Consider the following 18,757-nt stretch of genomic DNA (forward strand, 5'->3'; position numbering starts at 1 on the left):
GTGGCGGGGGCCGGCAAATCGGGCGGTCGGGCACGTGATCGCTCAGTGTGTAACGACCGCCCGATATTTCGGCCCATCGGCAGGGAGGTGGCGGGTTGGGGGGGGGTCGTGGGTTGCATTGCTGGGTACACACGTCGTTTAGTGTGTACCCAGCTTCAGTTCTCAGGACCCCACACAGGTCACGTTTTCCAGGTCACCCAGCAGGAGCACAGGTGTACTCATTACTCACTGACACATTTTAAAAGATCCACAGGTGGAGATAATTATTTCACTTGTCATTGTGAGGAGACCTGGAAAACATACACTGTTTGGGGGTACTGAGGACCAGGTTTGAGAACCTGTGTCCTAGTCCAAAGAGTTACCTATAAAACAGCATCATTCCCCCCATTCCCAATGATAAATAAATACCGGTGGAGAGATCCGAACGACAGCAGCTGCCAGGAGCAAACATGGCGGCGGCTGCTTCCCAGCCAGTGCCTGTGCGCAGCTACTGCGCATGCGCCTCCTCAGTTGCTAGGATCCAGAAAGGACGCGAATTCGTCTCAGGGGTGACGGCGGCATCATGTCTGAGGTGAGGCCGGGGGGACAGTGTGATATTGAGGGGCAGCATCATATTGTGCAAAGGACAGTGTGATATGGGGGGAGGGCAGTGTGATATGATGGGATAGTGTGACATGGGGGGAGGACAGTATGATATGGGGGGAGGACAGTATGATATGGGGGGATAGTGTGACATGGGGGGGAGGACAGTATGATATGGGGGGATAGTGTAACATGGGGGGAGGACAGTGTGATATGGGGGGAGGACAGTATGATATGGGGGGATAGTGTGACATGGGGGGGAGGACAGTATGATATGGTGGGACAGTGTGACATTGGGGGAAGACAGTATGATATGGGGGAGACAGTATGATATGGTGGGATAGTGTGACATGGGGGGAGGACAGTATGATATGGGGGAGACAGTATGATATGGGGGGATAGTGTGACATGGGGGGGAGGACAGTATGATATGGTGGGACAGTGTGACATTGGGGGAAGACAGTATGATATGGGGGAGACAGTATGATATGGTGGGATAGTGTGACATGGGGGGAGGACAGTATGATATGGGGGAGACAGTATGATATGGTGGGACAGTGTGACATTGGGGGAAGACAGTATGATATGGGGGAGACAGTGTGATATGGTGGGACAGTGTGACATGGGGGGAAGACAGTATGATATGGTGGGATAGTGTGACATGGGGGGAAGGACAGTATGACTGGGGGGATAGTGTGATATGGGGGGAGGACAGTATGATATGGGGGGACAGTGTGGCATGGGAGGGAGGACAGTATGATATGATGGGATAGTGTGATATGGGGGGAGGACAGTATGATATGGTGGGACAGTGTGACATGGGGGGAGGACAGTGTGATATGGTGGGATAGTGTGACATGGGGGGAGGACAGTGTGATATGGTGGGACAGTGTGACATGGGGGGAGGACAGTATGATATGGGGGGATAGTGTGACATGAGGGGGAGGACAGTATGATATGGTGGGACAGTGTGACATGGGGGGAAGGACAGTATGATATGGGGGGATAGTGTGACATGGGGGGAAGGACAGTATGATATGGGGGGATAGTGTGACATGGGGGGGAGGACAGTATGATATGGGGAGATAGTGTAACATGGGGGGAGGATAGTGTGATATGGTGGGACAGTGTGACATTGGGGGAAGACAGTGTGATATGGTGGGATAGTGTGACATGGGGGAGACAGTATGATATGGTGGGATAGTGTGACATGGGGGGAAGACAGTATGATATGATGATATAGTAGCGTTCCCGCTAGGCTGTTTTAGCGGGGAGCGGCGCCCTGCCCTCTTTCTGGAAGGCAAAAAGCGCACTGCCCTCCAGAAGGAGGGCAAAAAGCGCCCTGCCCTCCAGAAGGAGGGCAAAAAGCGCCCTGCCCTAACAGCCTGCGGGAACTGTCTTCACCCGCGGGTCGCAGTGTCCCGCGGGTGATGAAATGTGCGGTGAACCGGTCACCGCCGGAGAATAGACGGCGGGTGCATGCGCCCAGCATCTATTCTCCCTGTCTGCAGGGCTTGGGGGCTGCCAGGCGTGTCCGTAAGTGCCGGGCACGCCCCGAAGAGTGACGAAAAGGGGACGCATCTTATAGACACGCCCCCTTTTTGATGAACACGCCCCCTTCTCAGACGCGCGCGAGCGTACCCTCTCTAGCTCTGGCGCCCTGCCTCGCGCCAGAACTAGAGTGAACACTACTATAGTATGATATGGGAGAGGACAGTGTGATATGGTGGGATAGTGTGACATGGGGGGAGGACAGTGTGATATGGTGGGACAGTATGACATGGGGCGAGGATAGTGTGACATGGGGGGGAGGACAGTGTGATATGGTGGGATAGTTTGAAATGGGGGGGAGGACAGTTTGATATGGTGGGACAGTGTGACACGGGGGTGAGGACAGTATGATATGGGGGGATAGTGTGACATGGGGGGAGGACAGTATGATATGATGGTATAGTGTGACATGGGGGGAGGACAGTATGATATGGTGGGATAGTGTGACATGGGGGAGGACAGTATGATATGGTAGGATACTGTGACATGGGGGAGGACAGTGTGATATGATGGGATAGTGTGAAATGGGGGGGAGAACAGTATGATATGATGGGATAGTGTGACATGGGGGGAGGACAGTATGATATGGGGGACAGTGTGACATGGGGGGAGGACAGTTTGATATGGGGGGACAGTGTGACATGGGGGGAGGACAGTTTGATATGGGGGGACAGTATGACATGCCTCGCGCCAGAGCTAGAGTGAACACTACTATAGTATGATATGGGAGAGGACAGTGTGACATTGGGGGAGGACAGTGTGATATGGTGGGATAGTGTGACATGGGGGGAGGACAGTGTGATATGGTGGGACAGTATGACATGGGGCGAGGATAGTGTGACATGGGGGGGAGGACAGTGTGATATGGGGGGAGGACAGTGTGATATGGTGGGATAGTGTGAAATGGGGGGGAGGACAGTTTGATATGGTGGGACAGTGTGACACGGGGGTGAGGACAGTATGATATGGGGGGATAGTGTGACATGGGGGGAGGACAGTATGATATGATGGTATAGTGTGACATGGGGGGAGGACAGTATGATATGGTGGGATAGTGTGACATGGGGGAGGACAGTATGATATGGTAGGATACTGTGACATGGGGGAGGACAGTGTGATATGATGGGATAGTGTGAAATGGGGGGGAGAACAGTATGATATGATGGGATAGTGTGACATGGGGGGAGGACAGTATGATATGGGGGGACAGTGTGACATGGGGGGAGGACAGTTTGATATGGGGGGACAGTGTGACATGGGGGGAGGACAGTTTGATATGGGGGAGGACAGTATGATATGGTGGGATAGTGTGACATGGGGGGGAGAACAGTATGATATGATGGGATAGTGTGACATGGGGGGAGGACAGTATGATATGGGGGGACAGTGTGACATGGGGGGACAGTATGATATGTTGGGATAGTGTGACATGGGGGGGAGGACTGTATGATATGGTGGGACAATGTGCCATGGGGGGAGGACAGTAAGATATGATGGGATAGTGTGACATGGGGGGAGGACAGTATGATATGGTGGGATAGTGTGATATGGGGGGGACAGTATGATATGGTGGGACAGTGTGACATGGGGGGAGGACAGTGTGATATGGTGGGATAGTGTGACATGGGGGGAGGACAGTATGATATGATGATATAGTATGATATGGGGGGGACAGTATGATATGTTGGGATAGTGTGACATGGGGGGGAGGACTGTATGATATGGTGGGATAGTGTGACATGGGGGGGAGAACAGTATGATATGATGGGATAGTGTGACATGGGGGGAGGACAGTATGCTATGGGGGGACAGTGTGACATGGGGGGACAGTATGATATGTTGGGATAGTGTGACATGGGGGGGAGGACTGTATGATATGGTGGGACAATGTGCCATGGGGGTAGGACAGTAAGATATGATGGGATAGTGTGACATGGGGGGAGGACAGTATGATATGGTGGGATAGTGTGATATGGGGGGGACAGTATGATATGGTGGGACAGTGTGACATGGGGGGAGGACAGTGTGATATGGTGGGATAGTGTGACATGGGGGGAGGACAGTATGATATGATGATATAGTATGATATGGGGGGGGACAGTATGATATGTTGGGATAGTGTGACATGGGGGGGAGGACTGTATGATATGGTGGGACAATGTGCCATGGGGGGAGGACAGTAAGATATGATGGGATAGTGTGACATGGGGGGAGGACAGTATGATATGGTGGGATAGTGTGATATGGGGGGGGACAGTATGATATGGTGGGACAGTGTGACATGGGGGGAGGACAGTGTGATATGGTGGGATAGTGTGACATGGGGGGATGACAGTATGATATGATGATATAGTATGATATGGGGGAGGACAGTGTGATATGGTGGGACAGTGTGACATGGGGGGAGGACAGTATGATATGGTGGGACAGTGTGACATGGGAGAGGACAGTGTTATATGGTGGGACAGTGTGACATGGGGGGAGGACAGTGGGATAGTGTGACATGGGGGGGAGGACAGTGTGACATGGGGGGGAGGACAGTATGATATGGTGGGATAGTGTGACATGAGGGGGAGGACAGTATGATATGGGGGGATAGTGTAACATGGGGGGAGGACAGTGTGATATGGGGGGAGGACAGTATGATATGGGGGGATAGTGTGACATGGGGGGGAGGACAGTATGATATGGTGGGACAGTGTGACATTGGGGGAAGACAGTATGATATGGGGGAGACAGTATGATATGGTGGGATAGTGTGACATGGGGGGAGGACAGTATGATATGGGGGAGACAGTATGATATGGGGGGATAGTGTGACATGGGGGGAGGACAGTGTGATATGGTGGGATAGTGTGACATGGGGGGAGGACAGTATGATATGATGATATAGTATGATATGGGGGGGGACAGTATGATATGTTGGGATAGTGTGACATGGGGGGGAGGACTGTATGATATGGTGGGACAATGTGCCATGGGGGGAGGACAGTAAGATATGATGGGATAGTGTGACATGGGGGGAGGACAGTATGATATGGTGGGATAGTGTGATATGGGGGGGGACAGTATGATATGGTGGGACAGTGTGACATGGGGGGAGGACAGTGTGATATGGTGGGATAGTGTGACATGGGGGGATGACAGTATGATATGATGATATAGTATGATATGGGGGAGGACAGTGTGATATGGTGGGACAGTGTGACATGGGGGGAGGACAGTATGATATGGTGGGACAGTGTGACATGGGAGAGGACAGTGTTATATGGTGGGACAGTGTGACATGGGGGGAGGACAGTGGGATAGTGTGACATGGGGGGGAGGACAGTGTGACATGGGGGGGAGGACAGTATGATATGGTGGGATAGTGTGACATGAGGGGGAGGACAGTATGATATGGGGGGATAGTGTAACATGGGGGGAGGACAGTGTGATATGGGGGGAGGACAGTATGATATGGGGGGATAGTGTGACATGGGGGGGAGGACAGTATGATATGGTGGGACAGTGTGACATTGGGGGAAGACAGTATGATATGGGGGAGACAGTATGATATGGTGGGATAGTGTGACATGGGGGGAGGACAGTATGATATGGGGGAGACAGTATGATATGGGGGGATAGTGTGACATGGGGGGGAGGACAGTATGATATGGTGGGACAGTGTGACATTGGGGGAAGACAGTATGATATGGGGGAGACAGTATGATATGGTGGGATAGTGTGACATGGGGGGAGGACAGTATGATATGGGGGAGACAGTATGATATGGTGGGATAGTGTGATATGGGGGGAGGACAGTGTGATATGGTGGGACAGTGTGACATGGGGGGAAGACAGTATGATATGGTGGGATAGTGTGACATGGGGGGAAGGACAGTATGACTGGGGGGATAGTGTGATATGGGGGGAGGACAGTATGATATGGGGGGACAGTGTGGCATGGGAGGGAGGACAGTATGATATGATGGGATAGTGTGATATGGGGGGAGGACAGTATGATATGGTGGGACAGTGTGACATGGGGGGAGGACAGTGTGATATGGTGGGATAGTGTGACATTGGGGGAGGACAGTATGATATGGGGGGACAGTGTGACATGGGGGGAGGACAGTATGATATGATGGGATAGTGTGACATGGGGGGAGGACAGTATGATATGGGGGGACAGTGTGACATGGGGGGAGGACAGTATGATATGATGGGATAGTGTGATATGGGGGGAGGACAGTATGATATGGTGGGACAGTGTGACATGGGGGGAGAACAGTATGATATGATGGGATAGTGTGACATGGGGGGAGGACAGTATGATATGGGGGGACAGTGTGACATGGGGGGACAGTATGATATGTTGGGATAGTGTGACATGGGGGGGAGGACTGTATGATATGGTGGGACAATGTGCCATGGGGGGAGGACAGTAAGATATGATGGGATAGTGTGACATGGGGGGAGGACAGTATGATATGGTGGGATAGTGTGATATGGGGGGGACAGTATGATATGGTGGGACAGTGTGACATGGGGGGAGGACAGTGTGATATGGTGGGATAGTGTGACATGGGGGGAGGACAGTATGATATGATGATATAGTATGATATGGGGGGGGACAGTATGATATGTTGGGATAGTGTGACATGGGGGGGAGGACTGTATGATATGGTGGGACAATGTGCCATGGGGGGAGGACAGTAAGATATGATGGGATAGTGTGACATGGGGGGAGGACAGTATGATATGGTGGGATAATGTGATATGGGGGGGGACAGTATGATATGGTGGGACAGTGTGACATGGGGGGAGGACAGTGTGATATGGTGGGATAGTGTGACATGGGGGGATGACAGTATGATATGATGATATAGTATGATATGGGGGAGGACAGTGTGATATGGTGGGACAGTGTGACATGGGGGGAGGACAGTATGATATGGTGGGACAGTGTGACATGGGAGAGGACAGTGTTATATGGTGGGACAGTGTGACATGGGGGGAGGACAGTGGGATAGTGTGACATGGGGGGGAGGACAGTGTGACATGGGGGGGAGGACAGTATGATATGGTGGGATAGTGTGACATGAGGGGGAGGACAGTATGATATGGGGGGATAGTGTAACATGGGGGGAGGACAGTGTGATATGGGGGGAGGACAGTATGATATGGGGGGATAGTGTGACATGGGGGGGAGGACAGTATGATATGGTGGGACAGTGTGACATTGGGGGAAGACAGTATGATATGGGGGAGACAGTATGATATGGTGGGATAGTGTGACATGGGGGGAGGACAGTATGATATGGGGGAGACAGTATGATATGGGGGGATAGTGTGACATGGGGGGAGGACAGTGTGATATGGTGGGATAGTGTGACATGGGGGGAGGACAGTATGATATGATGATATAGTATGATATGGGGGGGGACAGTATGATATGTTGGGATAGTGTGACATGGGGGGGAGGACTGTATGATATGGTGGGACAATGTGCCATGGGGGGAGGACAGTAAGATATGATGGGATAGTGTGACATGGGGGGAGGACAGTATGATATGGTGGGATAGTGTGATATGGGGGGGGACAGTATGATATGGTGGGACAGTGTGACATGGGGGGAGGACAGTGTGATATGGTGGGATAGTGTGACATGGGGGGATGACAGTATGATATGATGATATAGTATGATATGGGGGAGGACAGTGTGATATGGTGGGACAGTGTGACATGGGGGGAGGACAGTATGATATGGTGGGACAGTGTGACATGGGAGAGGACAGTGTTATATGGTGGGACAGTGTGACATGGGGGGAGGACAGTGGGATAGTGTGACATGGGGGGGAGGACAGTGTGACATGGGGGGGAGGACAGTATGATATGGTGGGATAGTGTGACATGAGGGGGAGGACAGTATGATATGGGGGGACAGTGTAACATGGGGGGAGGACAGTGTGATATGGGGGGAGGACAGTATGATATGGGGGGATAGTGTGACATGGGGGGGAGGACAGTATGATATGGTGGGACAGTGTGACATTGGGGGAAGACAGTATGATATGGGGGAGACAGTATGATATGGTGGGATAGTGTGACATGGGGGGAGGACAGTATGATATGGGGGAGACAGTATGATATGGGGGGATAGTGTGACATGGGGGGGAGGACAGTATGATATGGTGGGACAGTGTGACATTGGGGGAAGACAGTATGATATGGGGGAGACAGTATGATATGGTGGGATAGTGTGACATGGGGGGAGGACAGTATGATATGGGGGAGACAGTATGATATGGTGGGATAGTGTGATATGGGGGGAGGACTGTATGATATGGTGGGACAATGTGACATGGGGGGAGGACAGTAAGATATGATGGGATAGTGTGACATGGGGGGAGGACAGTATGATATGGTGGGATAGTGTGATATGGGGGGGACAGTATGATATGGTGGGACAGTGTGACATGGGGGGAGGACAGTGTGATATGGTGGGATAGTGTGACATGGGGGGAGGACAGTATGATATGATGATATAGTATGATATGGGGGGGACAGTATGATATGTTGGGATAGTGTGACATGGGGGGGAGGACTGTATGATATGGTGGGATAGTGTGACATGGGGGGGAGAACAGTATGATATGATGGGATAGTGTGACATGGGGGGAGGACAGTATGATATGGGGGGACAGTGTGACATGGGGGGACAGTATGATATGTTGGGATAGTGTGACATGGGGGGGAGGACTGTATGATATGGTGGGACAATGTGCCATGGGGGGAGGACAGTAAGATATGATGGGATAGTGTGACATGGGGGGAGGACAGTATGATATGGTGGGATAGTGTGATATGGGGGGGACAGTATGATATGGTGGGACAGTGTGACATGGGGGGAGGACAGTGTGATATGGTGGGATAGTGTGACATGGGGGGAGGACAGTATGATATGATGATATAGTATGATATGGGGGGGGACAGTATGATATGTTGGGATAGTGTGACATGGGGGGGAGGACTGTATGATATGGTGGGACAATGTGCCATGGGGGGAGGACAGTAAGATATGATGGGATAGTGTGACATGGGGGGAGGACAGTATGATATGGTGGGATAGTGTGATATGGGGGGGACAGTATGATATGGTGGGACAGTGTGACATGGGGGGAGGACAGTGTGATATGGTGGGATAGTGTGACATGGGGGGAGGACAGTATGATATGATGATATAGTATGATATGGGGGAGGACAGTGTGATATGGTGGGACAGTGTGACATGGGGGGAGGACAGTATGATATGGTGGGACAGTGTGACATGGGAGAGGACAGTGTTATATGGTGGGACAGTGTGACATGGGGGGAGGACAGTGGGATAGTGTGACATGGGGGGGAGGACAGTGTGACATGGGGGGGAGGACAGTATGATATGGTGGGATAGTGTGACATGAGGGGGAGGACAGTATGATATGGGGGGATAGTGTAACATGGGGGGAGGACAGTGTGATATGGGGGGAGGACAGTATGATATGGGGGGATAGTGTGACATGGGGGGGAGGACAGTATGATATGGTGGGACAGTGTGACATTGGGGGAAGACAGTATGATATGGGGGAGACAGTATGATATGGTGGGATAGTGTGACATGGGGGGAGGACAGTATGATATGGTGGGACAGTGTGACATGGGAGAGGACAGTGTTATATGGTGGGACAGTGTGACATGGGGGGAGGACAGTGGGATAGTGTGACATGGGGGGGAGGACAGTGTGACATGGGGGGGAGGACAGTATGATATGGTGGGATAGTGTGACATGAGGGGGAGGACAGTATGATATGGGGGGATAGTGTAACATGGGGGGAGGACAGTGTGATATGGGGGGAGGACAGTATGATATGGGGGGATAGTGTGACATGGGGGGGAGGACAGTATGATATGGTGGGACAGTGTGACATTGGGGGAAGACAGTATGATATGGGGGAGACAGTATGATATGGTGGGATAGTGTGACATGGGGGGAGGACAGTATGATATGGGGGAGACAGTATGATATGGGGGGATAGTGTGACATGGGGGGAGGACAGTGTGATATGGTGGGATAGTGTGACATGGGGGGAGGACAGTATGATATGATGATATAGTATGATATGGGGGGGGACAGTATGATATGTTGGGATAGTGTGACATGGGGGGGAGGACTGTATGATATGGTGGGACAATGTGCCATGGGGGGAGGACAGTAAGATATGATGGGATAGTGTGACATGGGGGGAGGACAGTATGATATGGTGGGATAGTGTGATATGGGGGGGACAGTATGATATGGTGGGACAGTGTGACATGGGGGGAGGACAGTGTGATATGGTGGGATAGTGTGACATGGGGGGATGACAGTATGATATGATGATATAGTATGATATGGGGGAGGACAGTGTGATATGGTGGGACAGTGTGACATGGGGGGAGGACAGTATGATATGGTGGGACAGTGTGACATGGGAGAGGACAGTGTTATATGGTGGGACAGTGTGACATGGGGGGAGGACAGTGGGATAGTGTGACATGGGGGGGAGGACAGTGTGACATGGGGGGGAGGACAGTATGATATGGTGGGATAGTGTGACATGAGGGGGAGGACAGTATGATATGGGGGGATAGTGTAACATGGGGGGAGGACAGTGTGATATGGGGGGAGGACAGTATGATATGGGGGGATAGTGTGACATGGGGGGGAGGACAGTATGATATGGTGGGACAGTGTGACATTGGGGGAAGACAGTATGATATGGGGGAGACAGTATGATATGGTGGGATAGTGTGACATGGGGGGAGGACAGTATGATATGGGGGAGACAGTATGATATGGGGGGATAGTGTGACATGGGGGGGAGGACAGTATGATATGGTGGGACAGTGTGACATTGGGGGAAGACAGTATGATATGGGGGAGACAGTATGATATGGTGGGATAGTGTGACATGGGGGGAGGACAGTATGATATGGGGGAGACAGTATGATATGGTGGGATAGTGTGATATGGGGGGGAGGACTGTATGATATGGTGGGACAATGTGACATGGGGGGAGGACAGTAAGATATGATGGGATAGTGTGACATGGGGGGAGGACAGTATGATATGGTGGGATAGTGTGATATGGGGGGGACAGTATGATTTGGTGGGACAGTGTGACATGGGGGGAGGACAGTGTGATATGGTGGGATAGTGTGACATGGGGGGAGGACAGTATGATATGATGATATAGTATGATATGGGGGGGACAGTATGATATGTTGGGATAGTGTGACATGGGGGGGAGGACTGTATGATATGGTGGGATAGTGTGACATGGGGGGGAGAACAGTATGATATGATGGGATAGTGTGACATGGGGGGAGGACAGTATGATATGGGGGGACAGTGTGACATGGGGGGACAGTATGATATGTTGGGATAGTGTGACATGGGGGGGAGGACTGTATGATATGGTGGGACAATGTGCCATGGGGGGAGGACAGTAAGATATGATGGGATAGTGTGACATGGGGGGAGGACAGTATGATATGGTGGGATAGTGTGATATGGGGGGGACAGTATGATATGGTGGGACAGTGTGACATGGGGGGAGGACAGTGTGATATGGTGGGATAGTGTGACATGGGGGGAGGACAGTATGATATGATGATATAGTATGATATGGGGGGGGACAGTATGATATGTTGGGATAGTGTGACATGGGGGGGAGGACTGTATGATATGGTGGGACAATGTGCCATGGGGGAAGGACAGTAAGATATGATGGGATAGTGTGACATGGGGGGAGGACAGTATGATATGGTGGGATAGTGTGATATGGGGGGGACAGTATGATATGGTGGGACAGTGTGACATGGGGGGAGGACAGTGTGATATGGTGGGATAGTGTGACATGGGGGGATGACAGTATGATATGATGATATAGTATGATATGGGGGAGGACAGTGTGATATGGTGGGACAGTGTGACATGGGGGGAGGACAGTATGATATGGTTGGACAGTGTGACATGGGAGAGGACAGTGTTATATGGTGGGACAGTGTGACATGGGGGGAGGACAGTGGGATAGTGTGACATGGGGGGGAGGACAGTGTGATATGGGGGGAGGACAGTGTGATATGGTGGGATAGTGTGACATGGGGGGGAGGACAGTATGATATGGGGGGACAGTGTGACATTGGGGTGAGGACAGTAAGATATGGGGGGATAGTGTGACATGGGGGGGAGGACAGTATGATATGATGGGATAGTGTGACATGGGGGGGAGGACAGTATGATATGGTGGGATAGTGTGACATGGGGGGGAGGACAGTATGATATGGTGGGATAGTGTGACATGTGGGGAGGACAGTATGATATGGTGGGATAGTGTGACATGGGGGGAGGACAGTATGATATGGTGGGATAGTGTGACATGGGGGAGGACAGTGTGATATGATGGGATAGTGTGAAATGGGGGGGAGGACAGTATTATATCGGGGGACAGTGACATGGGGGGGAGGACAGTATGATATGGGGGCACAGTGTGACATGGGGGAGGACAGTATGATATAGTGGGATAGTGTGACATGGGGTGGAGGACAGTATGATATGGGGGGGCAGCGTGATATTGTGGGGAGAACAATATGATATGATGGGATAGTGTGACATGGGGGGAGGACAGTATGATATGGTGGGATAGTGTGATATGGGGGGGACAGTATGATATGGTGGGACAGTGTGACATGGGGGGAGGACAGTGTGATATGGTGGGATAGTGTGACATGGGGGGAGGACAGTATGATATGATGATATAGTATGATATGGGGGGGGACAGTATGATATGTTGGGATAGTGTGACATGGGGGGGAGGACTGTATGATATGGTGGGACAATGTGCCATGGGGGGAGGACAGTAAGATATGATGGGATAGTGTGACATGGGGGGAGGACAGTATGATATGGTGGGATAGTGTGATATGGGGGGGGACAGTATGATATGGTGGGACAGTGTGACATGGGGGGAGGACAGTGTGATATGGTGGGATAGTGTGACATGGGGGGATGACAGTATGATATGATGATATAGTGTGATATGGGGGAGGACAGTGTGATATGGTGGGACAGTGTGACATGGGGGGAGGACAGTATGATATGGTGGGACAGTGTGACATGGGGGGAGGACAGTGTTATATGGTGGGACAGTGTGACATGGGGGGAGGACAGTGGGATAGTGTGACATGGGGGGGAGGACAGTGTGATATGGGGGGAGGACAGTGTGATATGGTGGGATAGTGTGACATGGGGGGGAGGACAGTATGATATGGTGGGACAGTGTGACATTGGGGTGAGGACAGTAAGATATGGGGGGATAGTGTGACATGGGGGGGAGGACAGTATGATATGATGGGATAGTGTGACATGGGGGGGAGGACAGTATGATATGGTGGGATAGTGTGACATGGGGGGGAGGACAGTATGATATGGTGGGATAGTGTGACATGTGGGGAGGACAGTATGATATGGTGGGATAGTGTGACATGGGGGGAGGACAGTATGATCTGGTGGGATAGTGTGACATGGGGGAGGACAGTGTGATATGATGGGATAGTGTGAAATGGGGGGGAGGACAGTATTATATCGGGGGACAGTGACATGGGGGGGGAGGACAGTATGATATGGGGGCACAGTGTGACATGGGGGAGGACAGTATGATATAGTGGGATAGTGTGACATGGGGTGGAGGACAGTATGATATGGGGGGGCAGCGTGATATTGTGGGGAGAACAATATGATATGATGGGATAGTGTGACATGGGGGGGAAGACAGTATGATATGGGGGGACAGTGTGACATGGGGGGAGGACAGTATGATATGTTGGGATAGTGTGACATGGGGGGGAGGACAGTATGATATGGGGGGACAATGTGACATGGGGGGAGGACAGTATGATATGGGGGGACAGTGTGACATGGGGGGAGGACAGTATGATATGTTGGGATAGTGTGACATTGGGGGAGGACAGTATGATTTGGTGGGATAGTGTGACATGGGGGGGAGGACAGTATGATATGGTGGGATAGTGTGACATGGGGGAGGACAGTGTGATATGGTGGGATAGTGTGACATGGGGGGATGACAGTATGATATGATGATATAGTATGATATGGTGGAGGACAGTGTGATATGGTGGGACAGTGTGACATGGGGGGAGGACAGTATGATTTGATGGGACAGTGTGACATGGGGGGAGGACAGTATGATATGGTGGGACAGTGTGACATGGGGGTGAGGACAGTATGATATGGTGGGATAGTGTGACATGGGGGTGAGGACAGTAAGATATGGGGGGATAGTGTGACATGGGGGGAGGACAGTATGATATGATGGGATAGTGTGACATTGGGGTGAGGACAGTAAGATATGGGGGGATAGTGTGACATGGGGGGAGGACAGTATGATATGATGGGATTGTGTGACATGGGGGGGAGGACAGTATGATATGGTGGAATAGTGTGACATGGGGGGAGGACAGTATGATATGGTGGGATAGTGTGACATGGGGGGAGGACAGTATGATATGGTGGGATAGTGTGACATGGGGGGATAGTGTGACATGGGGGAGGACAGTGTGATATGATGGGATAGTGTGAAATGGGGGGGAAGACAGTATGATATCGGGGGACAGTGACATGGGGGGGAGGACAGTATGATATGGGGGGACAGTGTGACATGGGGGAGGACAGCATGATATAGTGGGATAGTGTGATATGGGGTGGAGGACAGTATGATATGGGGGGGCAGCGTGACATGGGGGGAGGACAGTATGATATGGTGGGATAGTGTGACATGGGGGAGACAGTATGATATGGTGGGACAGTGTGACATGGGGGGAGGACAGTGTGATATGGTGGGACAGTGTGACATGGGGGAGGACAGTATGATTTGGTGGGACAGTGTGACATGGGGGAGGACAGTGTGATATGGTGGGATAGTGTGACATGGGGGGAGGACAGTATGATATGATATAGTATGATATGGGGGAGGACAGTGTGATATGGTGAGACAGTGTGACATGGGGGGAGGACAGTGTGATATGGTGGGATAGGGTGACATGGGGGAGGACAGTGTCATATGGTGGGATAGTGTGACAAGGGGGGAGGACAGTGTGTTATGGTGGGACAGTGTGACATTGGGGGAGGACAGTGTGATATGGTGGGATAGTGTGACATGGGGGGGAGGACAGTATGATATGGGGGGATAGTGTGACATGGGGGGAGGACAGTATGATATGATATACTGTGATATGGGGAGGACAGTATGATATGGTGGGATAGTGTGACATGGGGGGGAGGACCGTATGATATGGGGGGACAGTGTGACATGGGGGGGAGGACAGTATGATATGATGATATAGTGTGATATGGGGGAGGACAGTATGATATGGTGGGACAGTGTGACATGGGGGAGGACAGTATGATATGGTAGGATAGTGTGACATGGGGGGGAGGACAGTATGATATGGTGGGACAGTGTGGCATGGGAAGGAGGACATTATGATATGATGGGATAGTGTGACATGGGGGGAGAACAGTATGATATGGGGGATAGTGTGTCATGGGGGGAGGACAGTATGATATGGTGGGACAGTGTGACATGGGAGGACAGTATGATATGGTGGGACAGTGTGACATGGGGGGAGGACAGTATGATGTGATGGGATAGTGTTACATGAGGGGGAGGACAGTATGATATGGTGGGATAGTGTGGCATGGGGGGGAGAACAGTGTGATATGGTGGGATAGTATGACATGGGGGGAGGACAGTATGATATGGGGGGGCAGTGTGACATGGGGGTGAGGACAGTATGATATGATGGGATAGTGTGACATGGGGGGGAGGACAGTATGATATGGTGGGATAGTGTGAAATGGGGGGGAGGACAGTATGATATGGTGGGATAGTGTGACATGGGGGGAGGACAGTATGATATGGGGGCACAGTGTGACATGGGGGAGGACAGTATGATATAGTGGGATAGTGTGACATGGGGTGGAGGACAGTATGATATGGGTGGGCAGCGTGATATTGTAGGGAGAACAGTATGATATGATGGGATAGTGTGACATGGGGGGGAAGACGGTATGATATGGGGGGACAGTGTGACATGGGGGGAGGACAGTATGATATGTTGGGATAGTGTGACATGGGGGGGAGGACAGTATGATATGGGGGGACAATGTGACATGGGGGGAGGACAGTATGATATGGTGGGATAGTGTGCCATGGGGGGAGGACAGTATGATATGATGGGATAGTGTGACATGGGGGGAGGACAGTATGATATGGTGGGATAGTGTGACATGGGGGGAGGACAGTATGATATGGTGGGATAGTGTGACATGGGGGAGACAGTGTGACATGGGGGAGGACAGTGTGATATGGTGGGATAGTGTGACATGGGGGGATGACAGTATGATATGATGATATAGTATGATATGGTGGAGGACAGTGTGACATGGGGGGAGGACAGTATGATTTGGTGGGACAGTGTGACATGGGGGGAGGACAGTATGATATGGTGGGACAGTGTGACATGGGGGGAGGACAGTATGATATGGTGGGATAGTGTGACATTGGGGGGAGGACAGTATGATATGGTGGGATAGTGTGACATGGGGGGAGGACAGTATGATATGGTGGGATAGTGTGACATGGGGGGATAGTGTGACATGGGGGAGGACAGTGTGATGTGATGGGATAGTGTGAAATGGGGCGGGAGGACAGTATGATATGGGGGGACAGTGACATGGGGGGGAGGACAGTATGATATGGGGGGACAGTGTGACATGGGGGAGGACAGCATGATATAGTGGGATAGTGTGACATGGGGTGGAGGACAGTTGGATATGGGGGGGCAGCGTGATATTGTGGGGAGAACTGTATGATATGATGGGATAGTGTGACATGGGGGGGAAGACGGTATGATATGGGGGGACAGTGTGACATGGGGGGAGGACAGTATGATATGTTGGGATAGTGTGACATGGGGGGAGGACAGTATGATATGGGGGGACAATGTGACATGGGGGGGAGGACAGTATGATATGGTGGGATAGTGTGCCATGGGGGTTGGACAGTATGATATGATGGGATAGTGTGACATGGGGGGAGGACAGTATGATATGGTGGGATAGTGTGACAAGGGGGGGGAGGACAGTATGATATGGTGGGATAGTGTGACATGGGGGAGTCAGTATGATATGGTGGGACAGTGTGACATGGGGGGAGGACAGTGTGATATGGTGGGATAGTGTGACATGGGGGGATGACAGTATGATATGATGATATAGTATGATATGGTGGAGGACAGTGTGATATGGTGGGACAGTGTGACATGTGGGAGGACAGTATGATTTGGTGGGACAGTGTGGCATGGGGGGAGGACAGTGTGATATGGTGGGATAGTGTGACATGGGGGGAGGACAGTATGATATGATATATTATGATATGGGGGAGGACAGTGTGATATGGTGAGACAGTGTGACATGGGGGGAGGACAGTGTGATATGGTGGGATAGGGTGACATGGGGGGAGGACAGTGTGATATGGTGGGATAGTGTGACATGGGGGAGGACAGTGTGTTATGGTGGGACAGTGTGACATTGGGGGAGGACAGTGTGATATGGTGGGATAGTGTGACATGGGGGGGAGGACAGTATGATATGGGGGGATAGTGTGACATGGGGGGAAGGACAGTATGATATGATGATATACTGTGATATGGGGAGGACAGTATGATATGGTGGGATAGTGTGACATGGGGGGGAGGACCGTATGATATGGGGGGATAGTGTGACATGGGGGGCAGGACAGTATGATATGATGATATAGTGTGATATGGGGGAGGACAGTATGATATGGTGGGACAGTGTGACATGGGGGAGGACAGTATGATTTGGTGGGATAGTGTGACATGGGGGGCAGGACAGTATGATATGGTGGTACAGTGTGACATGGGGGAGGACAGTGTGATATGGTGGGATAGTGTGACATGGGGGGAGGACAGTATGATATGATGATATATGGTATGATATGGGGGAGGACAGTGTGATATGGTGGGATAGTGTGACATGGGGGGAGCACAGTGTGATATGGTGGGACAGTGTGACATGGGGGTGGAGGACAGTATGATATGGGGGGATAGTGTGACATGGGGGGAGGACAGTATGATATGATGGGATAGTGTGACACGGGGGGGAGGACAGTATGATCTGGTGGGATAGTGTGATATGCGGGGAGGACAATATGATATGGTGGGATAGTGTGACATGGGGGAGGGCAGTGTGATATGATGGGATAGTGTGAAATGGGGGGAGGACAGTATGATATGGTGGGACAGTGACATGGGGGGACAGTATGATATGGGGGGACAGAGTCACTTGGGTGAGGACAGTATGATATAGTGGGATAGTGTGACATGGTTGGGAGGACAGTATGATATGATGATATAGTATGATATGGTGGAGGACAGTGTGATATGGTGGGACAGTGTGACATGTGGGAGGACAGTATGATTTGGTGGGACAGTGTGGCATGGGGGGAGGACAGTGTGA

The 18,757-nt window shown here is 51.6% G+C and overlaps 2 protein-coding genes across 2 annotated transcripts in view; one reads left to right on the plus strand and one right to left on the minus strand.

The window, feature by feature from the left end:
• ITPRIP (inositol 1,4,5-trisphosphate receptor interacting protein) overlaps nucleotides 1-482 on the minus strand; it is a 102,954-nt gene extending 102,472 nt beyond the window's left edge. Inside the window, exon 1 of the mRNA XM_088479394.1 lies at nucleotides 409-482. The gene's annotated coding sequence lies outside the window, so the exon portion shown is untranslated. The remainder of the gene's footprint in view (nucleotides 1-408) is intronic.
• Nucleotides 483-484: 2 nt separating this feature from the next.
• Nucleotides 485-18,757, plus strand: part of CFAP58 (cilia and flagella associated protein 58) — a 290,913-nt gene continuing 272,640 nt past the window's right edge. Inside the window, exon 1 of the mRNA XM_088479395.1 lies at nucleotides 485-571. Within this exon, the coding sequence (XP_088335521.1) occupies nucleotides 563-571 (9 nt within the window). The 5' untranslated portion in view covers nucleotides 485-562. The remainder of the gene's footprint in view (nucleotides 572-18,757) is intronic.

This window comes from Taudactylus pleione, unplaced genomic scaffold (genome assembly GCF_031769625.1).
Source record: "Taudactylus pleione unplaced genomic scaffold, aTauple2 ptg000231l, whole genome shotgun sequence".
NCBI lineage: Eukaryota > Metazoa > Chordata > Amphibia > Anura > Myobatrachidae > Taudactylus > Taudactylus pleione.